Below are 24,912 nucleotides of genomic sequence, written 5' to 3'. Positions count from 1 at the left end.
TTTGCTGTCTCTGAGACTTCAACAACAGGAGGCAAGCTCAGTTCAAGCTCTTGGAGATTCTTCACCAGTGGGAAGTCACACAAAAGTCAGGCTTTGTCCTCTCTCTGGTAGAAGCAGCTACTTCAGGCCAACCCAGCAAAGCAAAGTCACAGGCAAAGGGGCAGTACTCCTCCTCCAGCTTCTTCAGCTCTTCTCCTTGGTAGTGGTTCCTCTTGGTTCCTGAAGTAATCTGATTTTCAGGGGTTTTGGGTGCTCTTCTTATACCCCTTTCTGCCCTTGAAGTAGGTCTGCTCCAAAGGAAAGTCTATGTTGTTTTCAAGATCCTGCCTTGCCCAGGCCAGGCCCCAGACACACACCAGGGGGTTGGAGACTGCATTGTGTGAGGGTAGGCACAGCCCTTTCAGGTGTAAGTGACCACTCCTCCCCTTCTCCCCGCCCAGATAGCCCATCAGGATATGCAGGCTACACCCCAGCTCCCTTTGTGTCACTGTCTAGAGGAGAGGTGCAAACAGCCCAACTGTCAAACTGACCCAGACAGGGAATCCACAAACAAGGAGAGTCACAGAATGGTTTAAGCAAGAAAATGCCTACTTTCTAAAAGTGACATTTTCAAACACACAATCTGAAAACCAACTTCACTAAAAGATGTATTTTTAAATTGTCAGTTCAGAGACCCCGAACTCCATGTCTATATGCTCCAAAAGGGAATCTGTGTTCTAATAATATTTAAAGGTAGCTCCCATGTTAACCTATGAGAGAGATAGGCCTTGCAACAGTGAAAACCAAATTTGGAAGTATTTCACTGTCAGGACATGTAAAACACATAGGTACATGTCCCACCTTTAACATACACTGCACTCTGCCCATGGGGCTATCTAGGGCCTAATTAGGGGTGCCTTACATGTATAAAAATGGAACGTTTAGGCCTGGCAAGTGGGTACACTTGCCAAGTCGAATTGGCAGTTTAAAACTGCACACACACACAGGCACTGCAGTGGCAGGTCTGAGCCATGTTTACAGGGCTACTTATGTGGGTGGCACAACCAGTGCTGAAGGCCCTCTAGTAGCATTTGATTTACAGGCCCTGGGCACCTCTAGTGCACTTTAATAAGGACTTACCAGTAAATCAAATATGCCAATCATGGATAAGCCAATGTACACATATAATTTATACAGAGAACACTTACACTTTAGCACTGGTCAGCAGTGGTAAAGTGTCCAGAGCAAACAAAACAGCAAAAACAGAGTCCAGCACACAGAAACAACCTGTGAAGTAGAGACAAAAAAGTTAGAGGAGACCATGCCAATGATGCCAAGTCTAATATTAACACACATATATATATATATATATATATACATACATATACATTTACACATATATACATACATATATATACATACACACACATATATATATACATAGTAACACTAACAAAAGAACATGAGACTGTAAAAGGATTAACTTAATGAAGACTTGTATTTGAGGATAAGATAAAATCAAAATTGTACCAAGTGCAAGTAAACAGAACTAGTAGAACTATCTGAGTTAATGTTTTTCTGTAGAAGGTAATTAGAGATAACTCAGAGTGTTCATCTAGTAACTGTTGTTATCATTTACTGTAGTATCTCTTCAAGAAACTACCAGTCTAGAAGTGGCAAACCAGACGTCTGAGGCAATCTCTCTATTATCTACTTCCCCTTTCCTCCCCGATAGTGCCTGTGAAAGATATTTAATGTTGTTTGCATGCAGTGGCGGAGTGTACTGAGGACAAATTTTCTGCTTCTGGGGAAATCAATATCAGATATTCTGACGTATTGAAGTGCCACCCTACATTAGGGTCGAGCAGAATGGCAGAGGGAATGGATGTGAAGGCTCTTGCTACTATTTTCTGAAGGTCAATCCAAGGTGACATTAATATTGTGTTACCTGACAGGAGAGACATCAGCATGGTTAATGCCAATGGTCACTTGCAATGACCCAATTTCCATAATTTTTAAGCATTTAAAGTGGAGTTTTTGTGGATTTCTGATCAACGTTCAGCAACTCAGGCATCAGACAATGAACTGTTGGAGCTAAACCAAGGTTATAGAGATTTAGGCCCTCATTTTGACCCTGGCAGTCGGCAGTAATATGGTGGAAAGTACTGCCAACAGGCTGGCGGTGCTTTCCACCATATTATGACAATGGCTGAAGCCAAACCTCCAATGTAACACACCGACCGCCACGGCGGTGACAGCCGTCGGGCTGGAGATATTAATCTCCATCCCGGCGGCCGACCCTCAACTGCCTATGGGATAATGACCCCGCCTACCGCCATGGTTTCCGTGGCTCCCTTACCGCCATGAAAACCATGGCGGTAGGCACTATCAGTGACAGGGAATCCCTTCCTTGTCACTGATAGAGGTCTTCCCCATCCCTCCATCCCCAGATTCCCATCCACCCCCCAATCTCTCCAAACCCTCCTACATTCAAGCCCTTCCCTTCCCTTCACACACACACACACATACACATACACACATAAATATACACACCCATTCCCACATCCATCCACGCATGCATACATCCATTCACACAAACATCCACACACACTTCATACATACACCCAAACACACATTCACAGAACACAACATACATGCATTCACACCTCCATACATGCACACACATTTAACACGAAACATACACCAGCATACATGCACGCACATTCACACACACCCCTACATACACACACACACACACACACACACACACACACAACACCCCCCCACCCCCTCCCCTGTCAGAGCACCACTTACCTGTGTTTAGGGGTCCTCTGGCAGACACAGGACGGGGTGCTGCTTCCACCAGCAGCGTCTGCCAGCATAACACCGCCAGGCCGTATTATTGGTCATAATACGGCTGGTGGCGGCCGTCTGGCATGGCGCTGCTGGTGGCAGCAGCAACACCTTACTGCCATCCGTCGGCATGGCCACAGCCGGATTTCCGCCATCCTTCTGTGATCATAATACGGCGGGCGGCTGGTAGCCGCGCCGACAGTCTTTTGCAGCCGTCGCCACAGCGGTAGGCGGTTTTTACGGCTAATGACATAATGAGGGTTAATTGATTTAGTTTTGCAAATAGATCATCGTCTAAGTGAACCTTGGTGAGAAAAGGGAAGAGATTTTGGTCCACTTCCACCTAGATTTGATAGAGTCAAGAATGGCAGCTTTAAACCTGCAGATGATGCTGCTTCAGAGGAACCTATGCAAATAGGCTCATTTTGAGGGCCTTTATCTAAGGCGGAAAAAGAGAAGCGAAGAACTAACTATCTGTGTTCATATTGTGGACTCTCAGGCATTTTGTAAAGGAATGTCCCAAAAAAAAAGCCAAAGTTGGACGGTAGGGAAAAGACAGGCTCCATCAGTGAAAGGAGTTGCTCTGATGGAAGCTAGTCACAAGTCAACTCCTGCATCACAGCAAGTTGCCAATACACTAGATGAAATGAAAATGAAAAAATGAAATGTAGATTTATATAGCACGGCTTATCACCTGTGTGGTTCTCAAGGCGCTGTCCATGGGCAGAGGGAAATTAAGTGATTTGCTCAGAATCACAGGGTGTTGTGCCGATGCTGAGGCTTGAACCCAGAAATCCAGCTCCCAAGAAAGTGCCTCTGAACGCTGCCATACATCCTCTCCACTATAGTCTGGCGCACCTCATCTAGTGGTTTCCTTCTCAGCCAAGGTTCGACACACATAAATTCAAGGAATATTAGTCCTAATTGATTCAGGAGCTATAGGCTCAGAGCATGAACATCTGATTTGTTAAGAAGACAACTTTGGAAGCAGTTAGAGTGGTTGATGGTACCAACCTCTCCTCTGGCCCCATTATCCACAAGCCAGAACCCATTCAATGAATGGGTTTAAATGGACTAGAGCAGATAATTTTAAACTTAATAGATGAGCTGTAATTTAAATTGATTCAAGGCTTACTCTGGCTCCCGGAACATACCCAAGAATCAACTGGAGCAGGGAGGAAGGGATGTTGTTTGGGGGCTCAATGGCCTGGTTGTTTGAGGCCCTTTAGTGTACTTGTTAAGTTCCGCTCTCAACACTTGAACCAAGGGAAGAGAGAGACACCCAACAGAGGAGTGGAGAGTGGGGGGGATGGCTCATGATACCAGACACTCACAGGCCACACGACATGATCAGATACATTATATTGACCGTTAGGCCTATGCTCCTGAACGTCATGATGTTGAATGTCAAAAGCCTGGGCAATAGAATTAAACGAACATTAGTCCTCATAGTTCCTTCGTAGACATGCACCAGATGAGGTTCTTATATACAAGAAACCCATTTAAAGGCAACCAAAATAGGGCTTTATATCAAACAGGTTACACTTTGGTGGTGCATGCTGGATTCACCTCCAATTCTCAGGGAGTGAGTATCCTACTCAAGAAAGCTACACCCTTTGTCCCAGGACAGGTGTGGACGGACCTAATGGGCCAGTTTATAGCATGGACAGGCACTTGGAATGGGCAGACTCTAAACCTCTGCTCTGTATATTTACCTCTGAAGTTTCATTCAAATACCCTGTGGGCACTCGGGCCATGTTGCTCGCCTCCAGGCACCCTTATACCTGGGGGGGGGGGGGGGAGGTTTGAGATATGAATGACACCATGGATCCGGTTTTGTATAGGATGACTGGCACCAGGGATAGTGGGAGCACCAGCGGCCTGAGGGCCTTTGTAGACTCAATGGGTCTGGTGGATGTATGGAGTGCATACAACCCACATGAGAGGCAATTTACATTTTTACCTGCAGTCCATGGAAGCTTCTCATGCCTCTCATGCCTCGATTACCTACTTATATATCACTCGGTGGCTGGGCCCTTTCAGGAGGTAACACATCTGGAACGAGGTATATCGGATCACTCACCGGTGGTGGCCACACTGTTAGGTACAGCTACAGACGCTGGACTAAAGCCCAGAATAGACCCCTAGTACCTAAAGGAGAAAGGCTTTTCGGAAAAGATATGGGAGGGAGCTTAGAGATATTTCTATGACAACCTGGGAACTGTGACTTTGGTGGGGGTACACCGGGAGGCCTTTAAGTTGGTCATTAGAGGGCAAGCTCAGGCACTGGTAGGGTTTCAAAAAGGAGCGGCGGCTTTAGTGAAGTGACTGAGAATGAGATTCTTAAACTGGAGTGGGAAACACAGACAGGGGGCTCGGTGGATCACGCCAGTGTCATAACCTGTTGCTTCAGCAACAGGAGCTGAGAGATCTAGCAGACAATAAGGCAAGTATGCACGCCTTGGCCATGCAGAGATGCTTATATAAAGTAGAGGAATAAGCGAACAAGCTGCTGGCCTGGTTGAAAAAAAAGGGACAGGTGCAGAAACTGGGTGGCTGAGATAAGTGACAAGACAGGCGGGCGAGATACCACAGGGAACACCACTGCAGAGGCCTTTGCCACCTACTATGGGCACTCATATCTTCCAGCTAGTTGGAGTATATTCTGGATATCAAATAAACTGGGGGAAATCCAGAATTTACCCTTTAGCAGGCAGCAAACTGGTTCTGCCGGTGTGATGTGTGGCTCAGGTAGCTGAGGAGGGATTCCCTTATTCGAGAATGTAAGTAACAAGGACTCCGGAGGAATTCCTCAAGCAAAACCTATATCCACAGTTAGATTGTCTCCGCAAAAATGTTTTACACTGGAGGAAGCTCCCGCTCTCCCTGATGGGTCGAGCCACCTTCTTCACAATGATGTCCCTCCCCCGCCTCCTATATGTGCTTCAGAACACACCACTTAAGGTATCACCGTCCTTCTTTGCTCAGGTTAATAGTTAATTGCGTACTCTTTTGTGGGACAGGGCCAGCCCCCATATATTGCTGAGTAAGAGGTGTGTTTAGTGAGTGTCTAGTGTTTCCGGACATCTAAGCATATTACTGGGCGGCTCAGTTGGTCCCAATTAATGAATGGATATTTGCTGACAGGCAGGAACCTGTCTATAGGATGGACCAGGCGGCACTGCGTGATGGAGGGCACCTTTCCGTGCTCTATGCTAAGAGGCGGGAGGCCCAGCTTCTGTTCCATACTCAGGCAACGGTGAAAGAATGGAGGAAGAACATCAAATTCTTGAGATGGGAGGGTAAGTTAATGAATGCAACTCCCCTCTGGACTAGCGGCAAACTCAGTTAACTCCGTAATTTAAAGGGATTCTATAAATGGGGTCTAATAGCTATTGACTATCTGGGAGACATTTGGAGAACTGGGGCACCGATCTCTTTTGAAGAATTGCAGAGGGAATATGGGATGGGGGCGTTTGTTAGTTTTCAGTACCTCCAGTTGGGTCATACGCTCAGGAAGCATGTACTGGTGGGCGACCAGCACCCAGAGTTATATTCTTTGGAGGACCAGTTATTACAAGAAACCAAAGCAGCAGAAGGAAGTCTTCCTGACCGATTAAAAAAGAACAAAAAACTTATGACTAACTCCCCAGACCCTTGGCAGTCTCTCCGTGAAACGTGGGTAGGTGACCTGGGTGCGATAGAGTAGGAGGGCTGGCAGGAAGCCTTTCTGAGCCTTAGGGAGGTGGCAATCCGTGCTAGATTTACTTTAATACAATTTGGAATCCTTCACAGATCCTATTACTCCCAATCTCTTTGGCACTTTATGGACCACAGCGAGTCGGATATATGTAATGGGGGTGTGGAATGGTGGGCTTGTTTTTTCATATCTTATGGAGCTGCCAAGTCACACAATATTTCTGGAGGCAAATGGTTCGCATTATGGCCCAGGTAACAGACCTCACCATCCTTTTGGAGGCCAGATGGCTATTACTCCATGTGTCTGGGGGAGAAGGTTGGCCACTCCACCAAAGATTGTGGCTGGTGCTGGCCGCTGGTGTGGACAAAAAAGATATAGCAAGAGCATGGGGGGTGGTCAGACAGCCAGAGTTTCAGGTCTGGGAAACAACCTAGATTGGTGCCCACACACAGAGCAGGTGGTCTATCTAAGCCGTGGCTGCCCCTGGAAAAATGACAAAATCTGGTCCAAATGGCAAGAATTTAGAGACATGTAAGGGAGTCCGGGAAGGGAAGGGTGACTAGTTGGGCTCAAACGCAACTCTATCACATGGTTGTTGAGGGGGGAATCACAGTTTGTGCGTTGTAGAGGGTTGGGACCGACTACATTCTAATTGGGATTCTACCTTGATGATGTAATGATAACTAATGTTTTTCTATAAGGACCAAGAATCATATTCTGAAAGTGTCTTGGTGTTAAGTGTTATTTGATGAGCAGCTGTTTATACAAATAAAAATAATTAAAATAAAAATAAAAAAAGAATCAACTGGAGCAAAAGAACATTTGTTATGGATTTGCCTTATTGTAAAGAAAATTGCTTCCATGAAAAACCGTAGTGGCCTGGAGCATCTCCAACAGTCAACTTGGCATCGCCTCATCCTACAATTTGCACCCTAATAACAGAAGAAATTCCTAGGAAATATGACATCTTGGCTACAATATTTGACAAAAAAGGAGGCTAAATGGCTTACCCCACATCCGATTGTAAAATCGAATTGGAGCCGGGGCAGTGTTACCTTGCAGCAGAATATACATGCTGACAAAATCTGAGAATCAATATTTAAGAGTACCTGGATCAGTATTTAGCCAGTGGATTTATATGCCCCTCCCAAACCCCTGTCTTTTCACCTCTGTCTTTATTCCACAGATGAATGTTGAGCTTTGAATGTGTATTATCGAGAAATAAATCAATTCACAGTAAAAAAAAAAAAAAAGAATTTTTTTTTTAAATCAGTATCCATTGACATTGATATCAGAGCTCTTTGATCAAGTGAAAGGTGCTAAAATATACTCAAAATTAGACATAAAAGGAGTGTGCCATCTTATAGGAGTGGCACAGGGAGATGAGTGGGAGACAGCCTTTCAGACGTGATAACGGATTATTTGAATACCAAGTAATGCTATATGGTCTCGGCAACACTGTTTTGCATGTTAAAGCTATCATTGAGAAACAGTTAAAAAATAACCTTTATGTAAAACTTGAGAAGGATGATTTTTATGTGGAGCAGGTAGGAGTGTTTACGATTTGTGGTACCTCCAAGGAGAGTAATTAAGGATCCAGCCGAGGTGAAAGCGGTTCGATATTGGACACCTCTGAGTAGTGTAAAAGAGAGCAAAAGCTTCATCAAATTTGCAAACTTTTACCAAAGGTCAGTCTCATCACCCACCTTTTAGAGAAAGGAGACAAATTTGAATGGACTGTAGAAGGAGATTGAACTTTCAGATTTTTTAAAGAATCCTTCACTTCTGCGTCGATTTTATCACACCGAATCAAGAAGAACCATTCAACGTCAAGGTAGATGCTTTAGATGCAGCAATTGGAGGAATTATTTCTCAGCATCACAAAAAGCACTGGGGCAACTACACCCAGTATCTTTCATTCACAGAAGTTAACCCTGTCAGAAATAAATTACTCAATGGCAGTGAAAGAGGCCTTCTTAGAATGGAGACACTATTTATTGGGGGCACAGCATAAAGTCACTTTTTATACAGATTGTCGGAATTTGAAGTTCCTGTAATCAGCCCAAACACTGACAGCAAGACAGTTAGGTTGATCCTTATACTTTGTGGATTTGATTTTGTAATCATGTATCATCCAGGAGTAGCTAATGGCAAAGCAGACGTTCTACCATGAATTGATACAAAATTTTCAGATGTGCATCCGGAAAAGATGCTAATAATTTCAAGTGAAAAATGTGTTTTGGCAACCCAGTACTCAGATTTTAAGGCAGGAATTCAAGAAGCATTAACTGAGGGAAAAATGTTGACCTAGACAACTGAAGCTCCTGAAAAAGAATTGAGGATGTTTACCTTATCATAAGGAAGCATTATATTAGCCCACCATCAAACCTAAAGACACAGCTCTTCAAGCTTGTCATGATGACCAATTAGTAGGTCACACCAAATCCAAAAAACTCTAAAACAGGGGTCTTCAAACTGGGGGATGGGTGCCCATAAAGGGGCCTCAAGTGATCCCAGTGCGGGCCCAAGGCCCAGGTCAAAAGAAACATTATGCAGATAACAGTGCTTTGTTTTAAGCAGAAAAACATTTGTTGTATTTTTTAAAAGGTAACAGAACTTATCTGCAATGTTTAAATAAGTCTAGACAAATGTAAACATTGCCAAATTATTAGACTAATTGTGAAAAATTATGAGTGGTCCCCAATTAGTTCCCCTCCCTCTCTTGGGGGACAGCATTAAAGAGTTTGAAAACTACTGCTCTTGAATTTGTAAAAAGGAATTTTTGGTGGCCAAAAAGGGAAACCAAAGAGACTTGCCACTCAGGGTCTTCTACTGCCATTGCCCACAGCTCCAAACCCATGGCACACCGTCACTATCGATCTCACTGTTGATCTTCCACCTAGTCAAGGTTCTAATACAAATCTGTTATTTGTAGACACATTCACCAAGATGGCACATTTCCTTCCATTAAAGAATATCCTTGGGGCACCAAAACTGGCAGAGTTATTTACACAGCACGTTGTAAGGTCCCATGGAATCCCAAAAGTCATTATTTCAGATTGGGGATCTCAATTCATCTCACACTTTTGAAGAGCATTCAGTAAAAGATTACGAACAGACTCGCGTTTCTCCACCAGTTATCATCCTAAAACAGATGAGCAAACGGAGAGGGTCAATCAGTGGTTAGAACCGTATTTATGACTATCTCTGTGACTAGGAGAAAGAATGGGCGGAAACGGCAATAATGCAGACCACTCTTCCGCACGTTTCACACCCTTTTGCTTAAACCCAGATAGGCAACAAAGGGCCAGATGTACAAAGTCTGTTTGTATTTCTTAACAGTGCGAATCAGTATTTCCAGCCATAGAAAATGCAAACTGGGCTTTTCTAATGTACAAAGCTCATTAATGAATCACAATTTGCGATTTCTACCCTGTAGGAATTGGAATGTGCGATTTTCAGAATAGGAAATGAAATTAGGGATTTCATACTTGCATTTCCTATTCTGATGTACCATGCATTTCCAAATTATGATTTGGGCATTTTTGAAATGCAATTACTACTGACTTGAAGTCAGTGGTAACCAGGTGAAATTTAAAACCCCATGGTGTATTTAAAAAAAAAAAATCGAAATAGAGCACATACATTCCCCTTTTCATATGTGAACTCTACAGGTGCACCCCTATTTTTGGCTTTTCCCATTGCCATCCCTGGTTTTACATTTCATAAATGTGATTTCTTAAGAAGAAATTGCCATTTAGGAAATGCAAAACCGGCCCATTGACTCAAATACAATGGGATTTCTTAATACCAATTTCCTAATAGCGATTCTTACTTAGTAGGAATCGCTATTAGGAAATCAGTATCTTTGTACATAGCATTTTCCATTTCTTCAATAGCGATTTCTATGAAGTCACTATTTAAGAAATGCAAAATTGCATTTTCGTACATCTGGCCTTAAATGTGTTCTTAGGAAAAGAAGATGAATCAGTCCCACCAGTTGAGGAACTGGTGAAAGGGTTGCAGAATACATTCTTGGTAGCCAAGAAAAACATAGCAAAGTCAAAAGAACTGTACAAGGCATAGGCTGATAAAGAGTGCAGAGGGTCCCATTTTTAAAAAAGGAGACTATGGTTGGTTATCCACTTGCCATCTACTTTTGAAAGGTAATCACAAGTTCCAGCCAAGGTTTGTGGGACCTTTGAAAGTTGACAAAATGATAAATCCAATGGCTGTTAAGATAGATTTACCCCCGTATTTAAAAAATTCATCCAGTTTTTCATACCACACTTTTGAAAAACACTCTTCTAGGTTGAGACTAAAAACTTTCCTCTGGCCACAATACAGGTTGATGCAGCAGAAGAATTTGTAGTAAATAAGATCCTAGATTCAAAAATAAGGAGAGGAAAGGTATACCTCTTAATTGAATGGAAGGGATTTGGTTCTGAAGAAAGATCCTGGGAACCATATTCCAATGTACATGCCCCAAAGTTATTGTGAGCTACGTGAGGGTGTTTTTTTTTATTTATTTTTTAAAGAAATTGGAAAACATTAAACATACAAACAGGAGGGAGAACATCACCTTGCAGGACAGACAAGCCCTCAAGGAATTTATGACCAACCCTTATTTGGAGATCAAAATGGCAGACAAGGAAGGTAATATAGGGATCATGGAAAAAAACGAATATCTAGAAGAAGCACATCGTCAACTTAATGTGAGCACTAACTACTCAAAACTAAAAACAAATCCCATGAATGAGTTAACTATGGAGCTTAATAGATACCTTGAGCAATGGCATAGTGAAGGCTTATTAAATGATAGTGAAACACTATTCTTAAGAAATGACAGTCCGACTATTCCAACGATATACTTTCTACCCAAAATACACAAAACTCTTTTTAAAAAAACTGGGAGACCCATAATATCAAGCTGTGGTTCATTGTACGAGAATGTATCAACATATGTGGATTTCTTAGCCCCTTTGGTATCCACTCTCAGCTCCTACATAAAAGATACTGTTGACTTTTTTAGGATACTGGCTGATACAGGATGGCAAGAAGGATATAAGCTGGTAACCATACATGTAATATCTCTCTATACATCAAGCCATCAATTAGGCTTGAAAGTAGTACCGTACTTCTTGCAACAGAGAAACATGAAGGAACTTAGACATTCACAAATGTTGATACAAATGATTGGGTTGTGTATTAGAAACAATGTGTTCCTATTCAATCATCAGATGTACTCATAGATATGTGGGACTGCAATGGGAGTTTCCTTTTCACTGAGCTACGCCAACCTCCCCATGGGTTGGTGAGAAAAACACATAGCTTGAAGAGAGGATAATGAGGAATATGTGGAGAAAGCAGTAATTTGGTTACGCTACATTGAGGATTTGTTCCTTATATGTAACGGGACAGAAACAGAGTTTATGCAATACTTTGAAAAATTAAACAAGAATGATGTGGGGTTACAATTTACATGCAACATGAGTACCGATAGTATTCAATTCTTGGATGTGCTAGTATATATAGAGGAGAACATGATTCAGACCACACTATATCGAAAAGCAGCTTCGACAAACAGTATGCTACATGGATCTAGCTTTCATCCCAATTCACTAAAAAGAAGCATCCCATAGGATGAAACGGAATTGTTCAACGGAACAGGAAATAGAGGCGCAATTTGCTGAAACAAAACAAAGATTCATCCACAGAAAGTATAGATATAGTGATATTTAACGTGGTGAGAAAAAAGCAAGATCTCTAACAAGAACTCAAATACTAAATAAGACACCGAATAAAAGAGACACAATAAAGGATGAACAAACCAGTATAAGAATGGTGATGACATATAGTAAAGAGAACCATTTAATCTTGAACATTTTGAACAAGTACTGGGATGTCATAAAAAAAGATCCAGGCAGTGGGAAGTGACTTGGAGAGAGACCTAACAGCACATACAGAAAGGTACCATCACTACAGGATCTCCTGGTAAGGTGTTGTTTCCAAATTAAACAAAACGAGAAATTGGTTAAACATTCAAGGAAATGGCTGTGTGTGTTGTGGTAAATGCAAAGCGTGTCACATAGGTGTCAATACTACAGAGTTCAAAGACTTGAAAGGCAATAAAATAACTATTAATAAAAGGATCACATGTAACACCACTTATGTGGTATCTGTGATTGAACACTATTGTGGGCTCAGATATGTTGGAAGTACTATATGTCCTTTAAAAAACAGATTCTGGAACATATCAGAGTGGTACAGAACAAAGATGTGAACTATGCTATGACAAAGCACTTACTGACACATACTGGGAATAATTGGACAAATATGATATACTTTGGCAGTGCAAGGTTTGACAGGGATGAGAGGGGGGGAGATCGAGAGTTGAAACTCAGGCTCCTGGAATCACGATTAGTTATACTAAGACTCCCAATGGATTGAACAGGGATGGAGAATTATACAGTCATCTTTTAATGTGGACTCTGATAAAAATAATAACTCTGCAATAGAATAAAGGTCTCTCTTCTGAGTAAAAGAAAGGTGAACAAAAGGACTGAGATATGGGGCAAACAAAAAACAGAGCCAATAGGATATTGACATTTAAACTTCAGACTCATGTTATGGAATAGGGCAATGAGTCCCAGAACAAGTGAAATGATATATAGTGTAATACATAGATATGGTTTGGAATTGTGTTAGGGTCACTTAGACCTAGAGGCATAACAATTGAAAAATTGAACACTGAAATCGAATATTCTATGTAAAAGACACAAATATATGTTAAAACGTATCACATTGTGGTTAAGGTCTCCGATCCTCACACTGAAAGTTGAGGGTTCAAGTCTTAGTGTGTCACTGGTCGTTTGCCTAATTTAATTCCCTTTCAACTTCAAACGTATAAAGTATATACTGAAAGGTGACCTCACTCTTTTTACTTGACAATTACATTTTTCTTTTCAATTTGTCCTAAAATATAGGATTGTAACTATATCATTAATTAAAGTTAAAAATCTCTGTGGGTGGCTGCAGGGAGTTGGTTGCAAACCCTAGCAACAGGCCAGGGCATGCAGCCAACCCCGCTGCACATGGCCAAAGGCTGTGCACAGTGTGGGGTTGGGTGGTTATAGGGGTTGGTCGCAGGTCAGACCCTGTGGCCAATCTCTGCTATGCATGGCCAGAGGCCATGCGTGGGCCAGGGTTGGGTGGTTATAGGGGCTTGGCCACAGGGCCTGCTGCAGCCAACCCCTGCTGCGCACGACCCAAGGCTGTGTGTGGTGCAGGGTTGGTTTGTTATAGGGGTTGACTGCCTGTCAACCACTGCCTTCGGCCATGCACAGCACAGGGTTGGGTGTTTATAGGGACATGGCCACAGGAGCATGTAGTCAACTTCCACTGCGCACGGCCAAAGGTAGTGCACGGTGGTTGTTGGATTAACATATAGTAAATAATTAAAATTACCTTACGTTAAAAAAACATTGAAATTCACTGGAAAAAACAAAGGTTACAAGGATGTTATAGTTAGGAAATAGAATTGAAAAAACCTCAGAATATCACTTAAAAAACATATGTAAGAGGGACGTTATAGATAGGTTCTGAATTTACTCGCACAAAACTAGAGAAATTCAGCAGTTATAGTTAGAGTTATTTCAAGTACCTATAATTTGCACCGTTGCGCTCGATAAATGATTCATTCAAATGAGTGCTACCAGAATCAACAATTGATAACTGACTGATGGGATGCCACAAACTTCAAAATCAGCTAATCACAAATGAAAGAAAAGAAGCCTACGGCTAGTGTGAGAGAGGAGTATTTGCACCTGCAGCATTCAAAGATTTTAAATAATTTGGTTCAAGTTTGATTTTTGAACAGCAGTCTGACTTACTTGAGAGTTGTTCCAACTCTCCCAGAATGTTCACTAGGTAAAATTTGGACTAAAAACTAAAGCATGCTTCTGTGCTATTCTGGAATACAGTTTATAAGTTCCCACAGAAAAACATTATCATAACTATTTCTACAGCTACTGCAGTCGGACTGATGGAATTATCAAGCAACACAACTTGCAAAACTATGTGCACTGAACCAAAGTGTTGAGCTGAATTCAATCTTATGGTTCAGGGGTTCTGAATTGAAGGATAGTTTATGACAGTACTTTTAGAAAACCAGTTGTTCTGTGTATTGTCGGGTTATGCAATCTCTTTCTTTTTTTGGCTACTTGTGATAGTGGTACGCTGTAACAATAATTCTAACCTCTACAAGGCATAGGGGGAAGACCTGGGTGACCAAACAGCCTAAGAAACACAAAGAAATTCCTACTTTGGGCCACACTCACCTGTATGTGTTCGTTCATGTGCAATCAGCTTTGACGAACTAACAAAACTCTTTCCACATTGAGCACATTTAAATGGCTTTTCCCCTGTGTGACTTCTCCGATGGATAATCAGATTGGAATTTCGACTGAAAGCCTTCCCACACTCAGCACATGTGTGTGATTTGTTTGGGGATGCTGTACTCGGGGGTAAAGTGGGGCTTGTGGATTGGTCAATAATGTTTTCACATTCATTGGATAAGCCTGGTTTACTTGCTGCAGGGCTGTCTTGCTTCTTATTCAGTCTTCCATATGCCTCTTCTTGATCTGATAATGGAACGTGATGATCTTTGGAGACTTCTGATGCAGCTTCAAGAAGTTCTAGTTGTAAAGTATACTCCTCATGATCTCCCTCTAAACACTGGTTACTGGGCTCCACCTGGCGCTCTGCAAACTCTCCATGATACACAACCAAACAGTGGTCACCATTATGTGCCTCTGGTTCTTCACAATATTTAGTCACACATCTGTAACTAGGTTCAGCGTATTTTTCCTGAATCTTCTCTGTGCATTCATTACTTTTATTAACCTCTTCTTTAATATATTCATGGTAAACCCCTGCAGCTCCAGTATTACTGTCAAGCTCTAGTTCTGAATAAGCATCATGATACACTGCTATACATCTCCTGTTAGGTCCATCCTCTGGCTCTACACATGACGCCTGACAAATCTTCACACAATCACCTCCATGTTCAGCGCCTGCTTCTTCTTTACAACACACAACAAAACTTTCACTCTTGGATTCAGGTTGTACATACTCCTGAACATTTTGTAGAAGTGTGTTTCTGGGTTCTGTGCCACTTTTAGCATTTTCTGTGGGGTTGATCTCTACACAGGTGATATGGAGTTCAGAATAGCCATCTCGATCCCCTTGCATGCCCCTTTTGCTGTTTTCAGACTCTGGTTCATCATATTCTTTCTGACTCAGATCAATCTCACTTATATTTCTTTCAGTCTTGGGTTCAAGTAGTAGTTGTGATTCTCTGCACAAGTGTACATTCTTGGACTGACTGTGCTGTTTTGGGCATTCCCCAAGTTCTCGTACCACATAAATCGTTCTGGATTCAGCCTCTGCATGTTCTTGGGATTCCCCCTCTGGTTGGTTGTTGTTGAGTTCAATATTAGGATTTGCACAATAATGGTGTTCTACTTCATGAGGAGTGCATTCAATACCTGGTTCACCACAATACTGGTGACATTTAATGGATTCAGGTTCAGGTTCAGGTTCTGCACAATACCGGTGTTCCCTATCCTGCTGTCTTTTATTGAGTTCATTTTCAGGGTCTGCAAAATATTGGTGCTCCAAGTCCTGGTTTCGGAGACCAATTTCAGGTTCTGAAGAATATTGGTGCTCTGCCTCCTGGTCTCTGGATCTAGGTTCAACCTCGATTTCAGCACAATACTGATGTTCTTCTTGATGTCTATGTCTAGGCTCAACCTCAGGTTCTGCACAATATTGGTGTTCCACCTGTAAGGGTCTATTAATGGGATCAGGTTCTGGTTGTGCACAATATTGGTGTTCCACAGCCTGCTGTTTGTTATAAAGTTGACTCTCGGGTTCTGCACAATACTGGTGTTCCACAGTATGGTGCCGGTTAGAGGTCTCGGTTTCTGACTCAGCGCAATACTGGTGTTCTACATCCTGGAGTCTATTGTGTTCGCTTAGGGGCTGTGCGCAATATTGGTGTTCAACGTCCTGATGCTCCCACGCCTTGTTGTGGTTACTGGGCTCCTCCTGCTTCACATAATATCTTTGGAACTCACTTTCCATGCCTTGTTTACAAGGGTTTGTACAGTGCTGTGGTTTACTTTCCAAATATTGGTGATCACACTTAATTTCTGCAAGTTAAGAGAAGATGTAGACATCAATTCATACATAAAACATATTATCCAAATGATAAATCAGTAGAGCAAACACAGGCAAAACATAAATGCAAACAAGTACAGTTGATTAATTAGAAAGGTCTGCCATCAACTCAAGGTTTGTAAAACAAAGGTTTGGTAACACAGTAAAGGCTGCAGGATGACAATACCAAGCAAAGGAAGTAAACAAGAAATCGGAGTTCTTTGTCCCAAATTTCTCTTCCTTCAGCATGCCCTTTCCTGCGCAATCGTGGGTTCTCAGGTGGTGTATGAACCAATTTTGCCCCAAATCAAAGTCTTGAGATTACAAAAAATTGAGAACTCACTTTGTATCCAAGAGTAGAATTCCGGATTTGTGATAATTTGTAATGTAGAAATATTCCATTAAGTCAGGATGGTGAATCCAAGGTTATTTATTGGTGCTCATTTCAGATAATGTTCATGAACATTTGAGCAGAGAACCAGAGAGCCCAAAGTTATTTATTGGTGTCGAATTTAAGCAAGGGGTGTAGACATTTGAACAGAGAGCCAACACATGTTTTGCCCCCTTTGGTGGGTCTACCTGGGGCTTTTTCAAGGCTAATAAACATCATCAGAGTAGGTTCTTTGTTTGGAACACATATTAGCTGGTCAGTATATTCAATCTGTCTAAGGGCGGAGAGAATGTTGCTTGCCGACCATCCATGTCTCAAGGGCTAAATTCTCTTCGCCCTCAGACCGATTGAATATACCGACCAACTAATATCCTACACTTGGATACAAAGTGGGTTCTCAATTTTTTGGCAAATGAACTAAACAATGTTGTGTTTAGGAAAAAACAAGAGATGGAAACAGAAGTAGAAAATGTTACACTCCGAGAAGTGCTTAAAACATTTAAAACACAAGTGTTTCACTTATTTTCTTGCGGACATGAAAGACACTAATCAGATTATGCTTTCAATGGGGCCTTGGCACATAAATGATAGCGTGTGTTCTCTAACAAAAATAAGAATACAAGGAAACTTTTAAAATTCCTAATGATAAAAATATGTTACTTACATATTACGCTGGTTTTGGAGCAGACTATCTTGCTTAGATTCACAAGCGACTTGATGAGGAACATTATTTTAATGAAACAAATTGAAATAAAATTATGAAGGCCTCAATGAGCAGAACAGGAAACAGAAAATCCTTTGTGGCGATCAACAGCTCATTGGATCAATCTTTCAGCTCCACTTGGAAAGACAGGTCATAGTGCATAAAAGTCTGTAACAGCTTCCAAGGTGCAAAATTAATCTTGCAAGCAACTTAGTTTTCTGTAGCATCAGTCTCTTGTAGATTCAGACTGAGTAATCTAAAACTACGCAGTACAAGAACAATGGCAAATGGAAGAGAAGTAAAAGAAGAGTACCTGAAAAAAGTTTCTTTAAACATATCTGCAAAGATCTGAATCCAGACAGCATTGTACTGAAGCATGTGCATATCTCTAAATTCTCCCTTTCTGTATGTAGACGGATGGTATTCTTGTTTGTAGATAGTACATTTCTTTATCAGAAAAAGGGGACACTTCCAAGGTGCATAATCCAGTTATTCAGAGATTACAAAATTAAACAACACTACCATTTGAAACAATATGAAATAACTTCACAATCTGGAGTAGAACAAAGTTTTAATACTAGTTTAATTTAACCAATTTTTGTGCTAGTTTAATTGTAAGAAGTCTAGGCTCTTTTCTGGATAACAAAATCTCATCATCATCTATTGTGAAGTCATCTCTCAGGTTTAGTTTTCTGGTGTTTGTGATGAGTATTGACTCAGCATCTGGCCATTCTTCCACAATATGAAGCCATTTCTCAACTGCAAACACCTTTTTGACAGTAAAAGCATCAACAGTGTGAAATTATAATTCTGGTGGCTATAGCAATCAGCTCCAGCAGATGTGCTCTGGATGTACAGAACACTCAATCCCTTGTTTTGCAGCATACCTACAATAATCCCACCATAAACACAATAAAGTAGACCCTGCTTATCTACATTTAGGACATCTATCCTGCTTTTTATACTCCATTTCTCTACAACAGGAGCAGGGTTACATATATGTTCTACATAATATATTAAACTGTAATAATTTGAATCTTGCATTTGCGAATATCTTTTGACATGGTTAATTTTTTTTTTAATTCTCCAGAGGGTATGTTCAAATAATCTTTATATTGCTTGTCTCATTCCTGAAGGTCGAATTAACGTTCTGAGAGTAAAGAAAATCACCTGCAATAGAGCGGAAACTCTGTAACCTGCTGAGGAATTTCATATAATACTGCAGAAAAAGGGGAACTGTCAGAAGACTACTAACGAGTGGAATTAGAATACAGAGGGTTAAGAGAACGGCAAATGTTCACAATAATTGTAATCTCCTGAACCAACTAAAGACGGATTCGAAGTTGGTCAAAACAGCATATCTTTGACCATCCTAAATATTACACAAATCGGAGGCGTGGTCCGCAAGATGGCGGACTAGACATGCTAGTGCGCAGGTCTGGCCGGGTCCGCACAAATCCAACATTAATCCTGTGTCCCCGGAAGGCATCGACCCCGCAATATACTGGCAGACTGACCTCTTCTACTGACCGACTGTGAGTGACTGTAAGTGTGGGTGTAGAGTGCCACTGAGGGGGATACATATGGCTGACGATACGTTGCTATGTCTATAATGTTTATTATGCTTGTTAAATAGTTGAATCAATGGAAGCGGTCATCCACCTTAAAGGCAGTACATCTAATGAAAATGAGGAGGCTCCGATCATTACCTAGCAGCCATAATGCATGTTAATGAGTCGATATTCAGAAATTCTCCTATACTTACATGGAAAGTAAACGGATTGGGAAATAAAGTAAAAAGGGGCCTGGTGACTGCCTACATTCGACACCTGAAGCCAGATGTGGTCCTACAGGAGAACACATCGTAGGGGGTACCCAATGTCATTGTTTAGCTCATGAAGCATATACCATGATAGCACATGCAGGATTCACATCAGGATCCACAGAAGTAGCAAACCTAGTCTGAAAATCTCCCCCCTTTTCAAATACAAAGATCATGGTTGGATCTGCAGGGGACCTATACCGCAGTTGAGGGTCTTTGGAGGGTGGGGGGCGGGGAGGGGGGAATACAATGTCACTATGATAAACACTTATGCCCCTCCACCGACTGCAGCAACCCACTCTACGCAAACTGGTGGGAAGTTTGTTAGACACTGAGTCCTCCTTACATATCACTGGGGGTGACTTTAATGATGTGATGGACCTGGCTATGGATAGATCTGGGACAAGCCAACTGTTCCTCGGACTACACCTCTAGCTACATTTGTGAACACGTTAGGACTCTCTGACTTATGTCACCGCCTATACCCACGAGACAGAGGATACTCTTACTATCCAGGTACACACAGGGTATTTTCCACATTGGACTACATTTTCACGCTGGCCAGGGAGAGGAAAATGACACATTGAGGCGAATATCTTGCTAGGGGCCTATCTGACCACTCTCCACTCTGGATATCGATGGGACAGAAATCCCACAAAAATAATAAGTAATTGAGGTTGAATGCCGGGAACTGCAAGATGGGAATACCCCGAGGGAGATCCAAACTGAATCTATACTCTATTTTTCTGAGAATGAGGGTGCAGTTGCCTCAAGTGTAACATTATGGGAGGCATATAAGGCAGCCATAAGGGATAGAACCCAAAATAGAATATAATCGCTCACAAAAATAAAAAGGCCGTCAGGGAATTAGAAGACCTAGAACAGCGGCTTCAGAGGATGGAAGTCATCAATTTGTGCTCTCCAACTCCTTTGATGCTGATATGGACAGAAGCCCTACGAGCAGCGAATGTAACTGTAGCTTCAGATGAAACCTGCAAACAGATGCTTGCCACACAGCATCGCCTGTACGAAGTGGGCGATAAAGCTGGAAAGTTTTAAGCTTGGCTAAGCCGACGGGAAACTAGGCTAGGTGGGTGCACCAAACTGTAGGATAGGAGGGCATCCCATCTGATACAGATTGTGAAGTAGTGGCGGTATTTGCAAAATTCTATGAAGACCTTTACAGGGAACGCTGTTAGCAAATCATAATCAGATAGCAGAATATCTTAATACAATAGATCTGCACGTTCTCTCTAGCGAAGACTGCAAGGCATTAGAGGCGGATTTCACTCTTGCAGCGGTACGGGCAGCAGTCTATAAACTCAACTGATGGAAAACATTGGACCCAATGGTCTACCGGCAGGATTAAAAAAAAAAAACAAGTCAACATAATAGCTCCCCACTTATTAAAATTATTACAAACAGCCAGAGAGGAAGAGATTCACCCCCTAGATTATGCAAAGTTGCGATAGTTGTCATTCATAAAACTGGTAGCCTACCTACTGAATGTGGTCCTTACTGACCGATCTCTCGGCTCATTATAGAAAGTAAAGTGCTGGCCACCATCCTAGCCACACAGCTCAAGCGCATTGTCTCCTCTATGGTCCATAAGGACCAATATGGTTTCATGCCCAAATGGTCCACTAGGGGGAACATCTGCAGACTTCATAACTGGATAGCAGGAGTCTAGTCGAGACACGATCCTCACATATCTGTCTCTCTTGATGCCGAAAAGGACCAGGAGTGTGGAATGTAAGAATAAAATATCTATATATAAAATATCTACTTGTCCATGGGACAGGGTGCTTCATAAACCTACTTGTCCTGTAAAAAAAATCCACTTGTCCATTTGGTGCCATGTAGTGCGGCAATACATTAGGGCAGCAATCTCATTATATAAGAGCTCTGATAATAGCCTCTTGGATTATACCAGGGTTGATACTATCGTAGTGTCTGAATACTAGCAGTTCCTTTATTTTGACACCTTTCAGCATATCTACATCCTGAGGCCAAAGATAGGGGTAAGCAATAGTTCTAGGAAGGGAATGCCCTTTTGAGTCTGTGCAAACCTAATAACGTGCATGTGTTAGGACTTTTCACCAGTTCTTCTGTAATCTTTTCAAATACAGAGAAAGGTTGGAAATTTACTCCTGACAAGGGCAGAAGTAAAACTACTTCCTGGGTTGGGAAAAAGTGGTTGGGGAGAAAGAGAACTCGTAGACGCTCAACAGATTTTCTCATGAGCGAATCTAGGCATGTATATTTGCTCATGCTAAAACGCAATTCACAATTATTTTCTAGGAGTAAGTTTTCTTGCCCTACTTCTGTAAATAGATGTGAGTTTATGAGTGGCGTAAATCTGCACTAATGCAAGAACACATACTGTGTGCACTTTTGTGATTTCTAGACCCCTAATTAGTTATCCAAGACTTTTTGTTTTTATTAAAATTCTTTCTCTCTCTCTCTCTCTATTTATTGTCTGTCTTCACTTTGCGTGACAGCATTCTACTCTTTCACAAGGAGCATATTGGCACATAAAGAAGATTTTTTCAGTGTCCTGAATTAATGTAGCAAGGTGTACTTTTTGAAACCAAAAATATTTTTGCTTTTTGACAATGTTTGTTATGATTGTGAGACCCCGGCAGCTCCTACAACAATAAAGTTTTACAAAAACCAAGACATACACTGGCAAAACCAAAAGGCTAATCATCAATGTGAGATCTATTAATTTTGCCAATGCTTGTTTTTTTTTATGTTTCCCATAATCTTTTTGGAACTGGTTACATTGGTCTTTCCATTATGAATATTTTTCTGGGAATACTAGCATGCATCAACATTTTACTTTTTTTTTTTTTTTTTTAAACTGTTTATATTGACATTTTGCTTTTATGCTTTATTGATATATCACAACACAATAATATACACATATCAAGACATGGGTCATATTCAACTGTAGTGACCACAAAAGGGTAATTATATTGCACATGCAAGGCAACCGTTAGAGACCAGTTTCTGTAAGAGCTCTTTGCTTCTTTTATCCAGTCTCTCTTTTAATTGCCCTACGCATGCTTTCCCCTGTCGGATAGCAGGATTTCACTTTTAATGTTTAAGATTCAGCATTGCCTTCAATTCTAAAGTAACGTTAAGTATAACAGTGCGCTAGTGGGGTGAGTTAACACTGAGAGGAGGATCAAAGAACGGGGACATCACTACCATAGGAGTTCGGGCTCGCCCATCACTTTGCTAACTTCCTGCCTGGCTAGGCTACCCCTAAGGTCAGGCAGCCCGCCCCAACGGATAGCGTCTCGGCCCAATATCCGACATTGTTAGGGTGCTCCCTTCTACTTCACTGCCATGCTTCCACTCATCCTCGATTCCTTGGTTAGTCCCTACTCGTCCCTGGCATTGCGGTGCGCCGCTGTTCACCACATGCATCAACATTTTACTTAATGATGCTTCAAAAAACGGTACCTAAATGTCAGTTCTGGCAAAACGTTTTTTTCCTAGTTGTAGTTTTTTGTGAACATTTTATTTTGAAAGCTAAGAATCACCAATCTTGCTCTGAAGCACCTGCAAATATTTAATCAAACCATAGAGCATGCTGGGAGCATTACACAGCCTCATATTATCAAACTTTGCATATGTGGGTATGCATTTTTATACTGCAGTCCCTGTCACTAGTGCAGTCCGAGCTGACAGTTTCTTTAGAGTGCTCACCCTAATAATGAAGACCTTGAATTAGTGAAACATAAATACAAGTTTGAACTACATAACATATGGATACAAATATTGACTTAATTGCGGACAGTGAGCTTTCCTGATTCCTGTAAAGTGGCACCCAAAAAGTTTGTGCTGCAGGGGAAACAAAATAAACATGAAAACTTGTTGTCCTTGACCCAAAACAATATTTCCTGGGCGTTGGGCTATGGGAATTCCATATTCCAGCCAGACCTTTGATGCTATACACTGGCCTTTTATGACGCAAACGCCGAAAAGTATGGAGTTTGGTCCGCAGTCTTTGTCCTCGGTTAACCTACTCTATACCAAAACAGTAGCGGCCATAAGAGTCAACAGAATCCTGTGAGCAGAGTTTCCAATCAGGAGGGGTACCAACAGGGTTGACTCCTATCTCCCTTCCTGTTCACCTTGATCCTGCAGCCACTAGCGTGTTTGGTACGCCTGCACCCCGACATCAAAAGATTCTGGGTACATGGGTCCCCCGGTTTCAGAGGGGAAACAATAACCCTATACGCGGATAATTTTCTCCTGTACTTGGCCCACCCAGAGATATTGCTTCCAATAGTCTTCCATGTCTTTGAATGATACAGAACTTACTCCGGCTATATTTTGAACTGGGGTAAATCAGTCCTAATCCCCATCGGAGGTTCTCAGGATCAGACAGGCCTCCCTGGGCAACTACGGGTAGCGTGAGAGGGATTCTATATATGGGGATATATGCCATTCTCAAACAGGGCAAATCCATAGACTATAATGTTAGGAAAGTACTGACAGAATTCCAGTCAGATGTAGACCGTTGAATAATGCTCCCCCTTACGATACTAGGCAGGGGTGCACTATTAAAAATGATCACCCTTCTGGAATTCCTATAAGCGCTACAAAACACCTACTACAAAATTCCTGACAACATATTCGTTAAGATAGACAATATTCTTTAGAAACTATTGTGGAATAATGCGCAATCTAGGACACCCCTCTGTACACAACACCGCAACTCCTACAATTGTGGAATAGTACTCCCAGGTCTGAAGGCCTACTATTGGACCTCCCACATGATTACTATAAATGAATGGAATCACCTAGATGGAGACCACAGCACCTATGCACTGGAACACACACAATTTCACCATCTGGGCATATCCAAGGTGGCAAACCTACTTGAAGAGTTAACACTGATGTATTTCTCAACCCTCCAGAGAGAATTCCAGCTTCGTGAAACACAACACTATAAACACTTGAAACTCACTCATGCCTAAAGAGCGGAAAATATTCCCTTTGCTCCTCCTGACTACTCTCAACTAGAGGGCAGACTTCTGATGGAGGAAATAACCGAAAAAGCTGCTTCTGTTGTCTACAAAACCATTTCCAATAATAACCCAAACACACTTCTGAAAGTTAGAAACAGGTAGGTGACTGACATGGGTGAATTGGAAGACAGACTGGCATGCTGCACTAATGTTTTCAAAGGAAGTGGCGATCAAGTCCAGTCTGAGGCTTATCCATTT

General features: G+C 41.8%; 1 protein-coding gene across 1 annotated transcript in view; it reads right to left on the bottom strand.

The window, feature by feature from the left end:
- The window catches only part of LOC138288177 (uncharacterized), a 190,128-nt gene that overhangs the window by 81,018 nt on the left and 84,198 nt on the right, over nt 1-24,912 (bottom strand). Inside the window, exon 3 of the mRNA XM_069229501.1 lies at nt 14,872-16,746. Coding sequence (XP_069085602.1) covers nt 14,872-16,746 — 1,875 coding nt within the window. The remainder of the gene's footprint in view (nt 1-14,871; nt 16,747-24,912) is intronic.

Source organism: Pleurodeles waltl, chromosome 4_1 (genome assembly GCF_031143425.1).
Source record: "Pleurodeles waltl isolate 20211129_DDA chromosome 4_1, aPleWal1.hap1.20221129, whole genome shotgun sequence".
NCBI lineage: Eukaryota > Metazoa > Chordata > Amphibia > Caudata > Salamandridae > Pleurodeles > Pleurodeles waltl.
The sequence above is the reverse complement of the archived record's forward strand: the minus strand, read 5'-3'. Positions and strand labels throughout refer to the sequence as shown.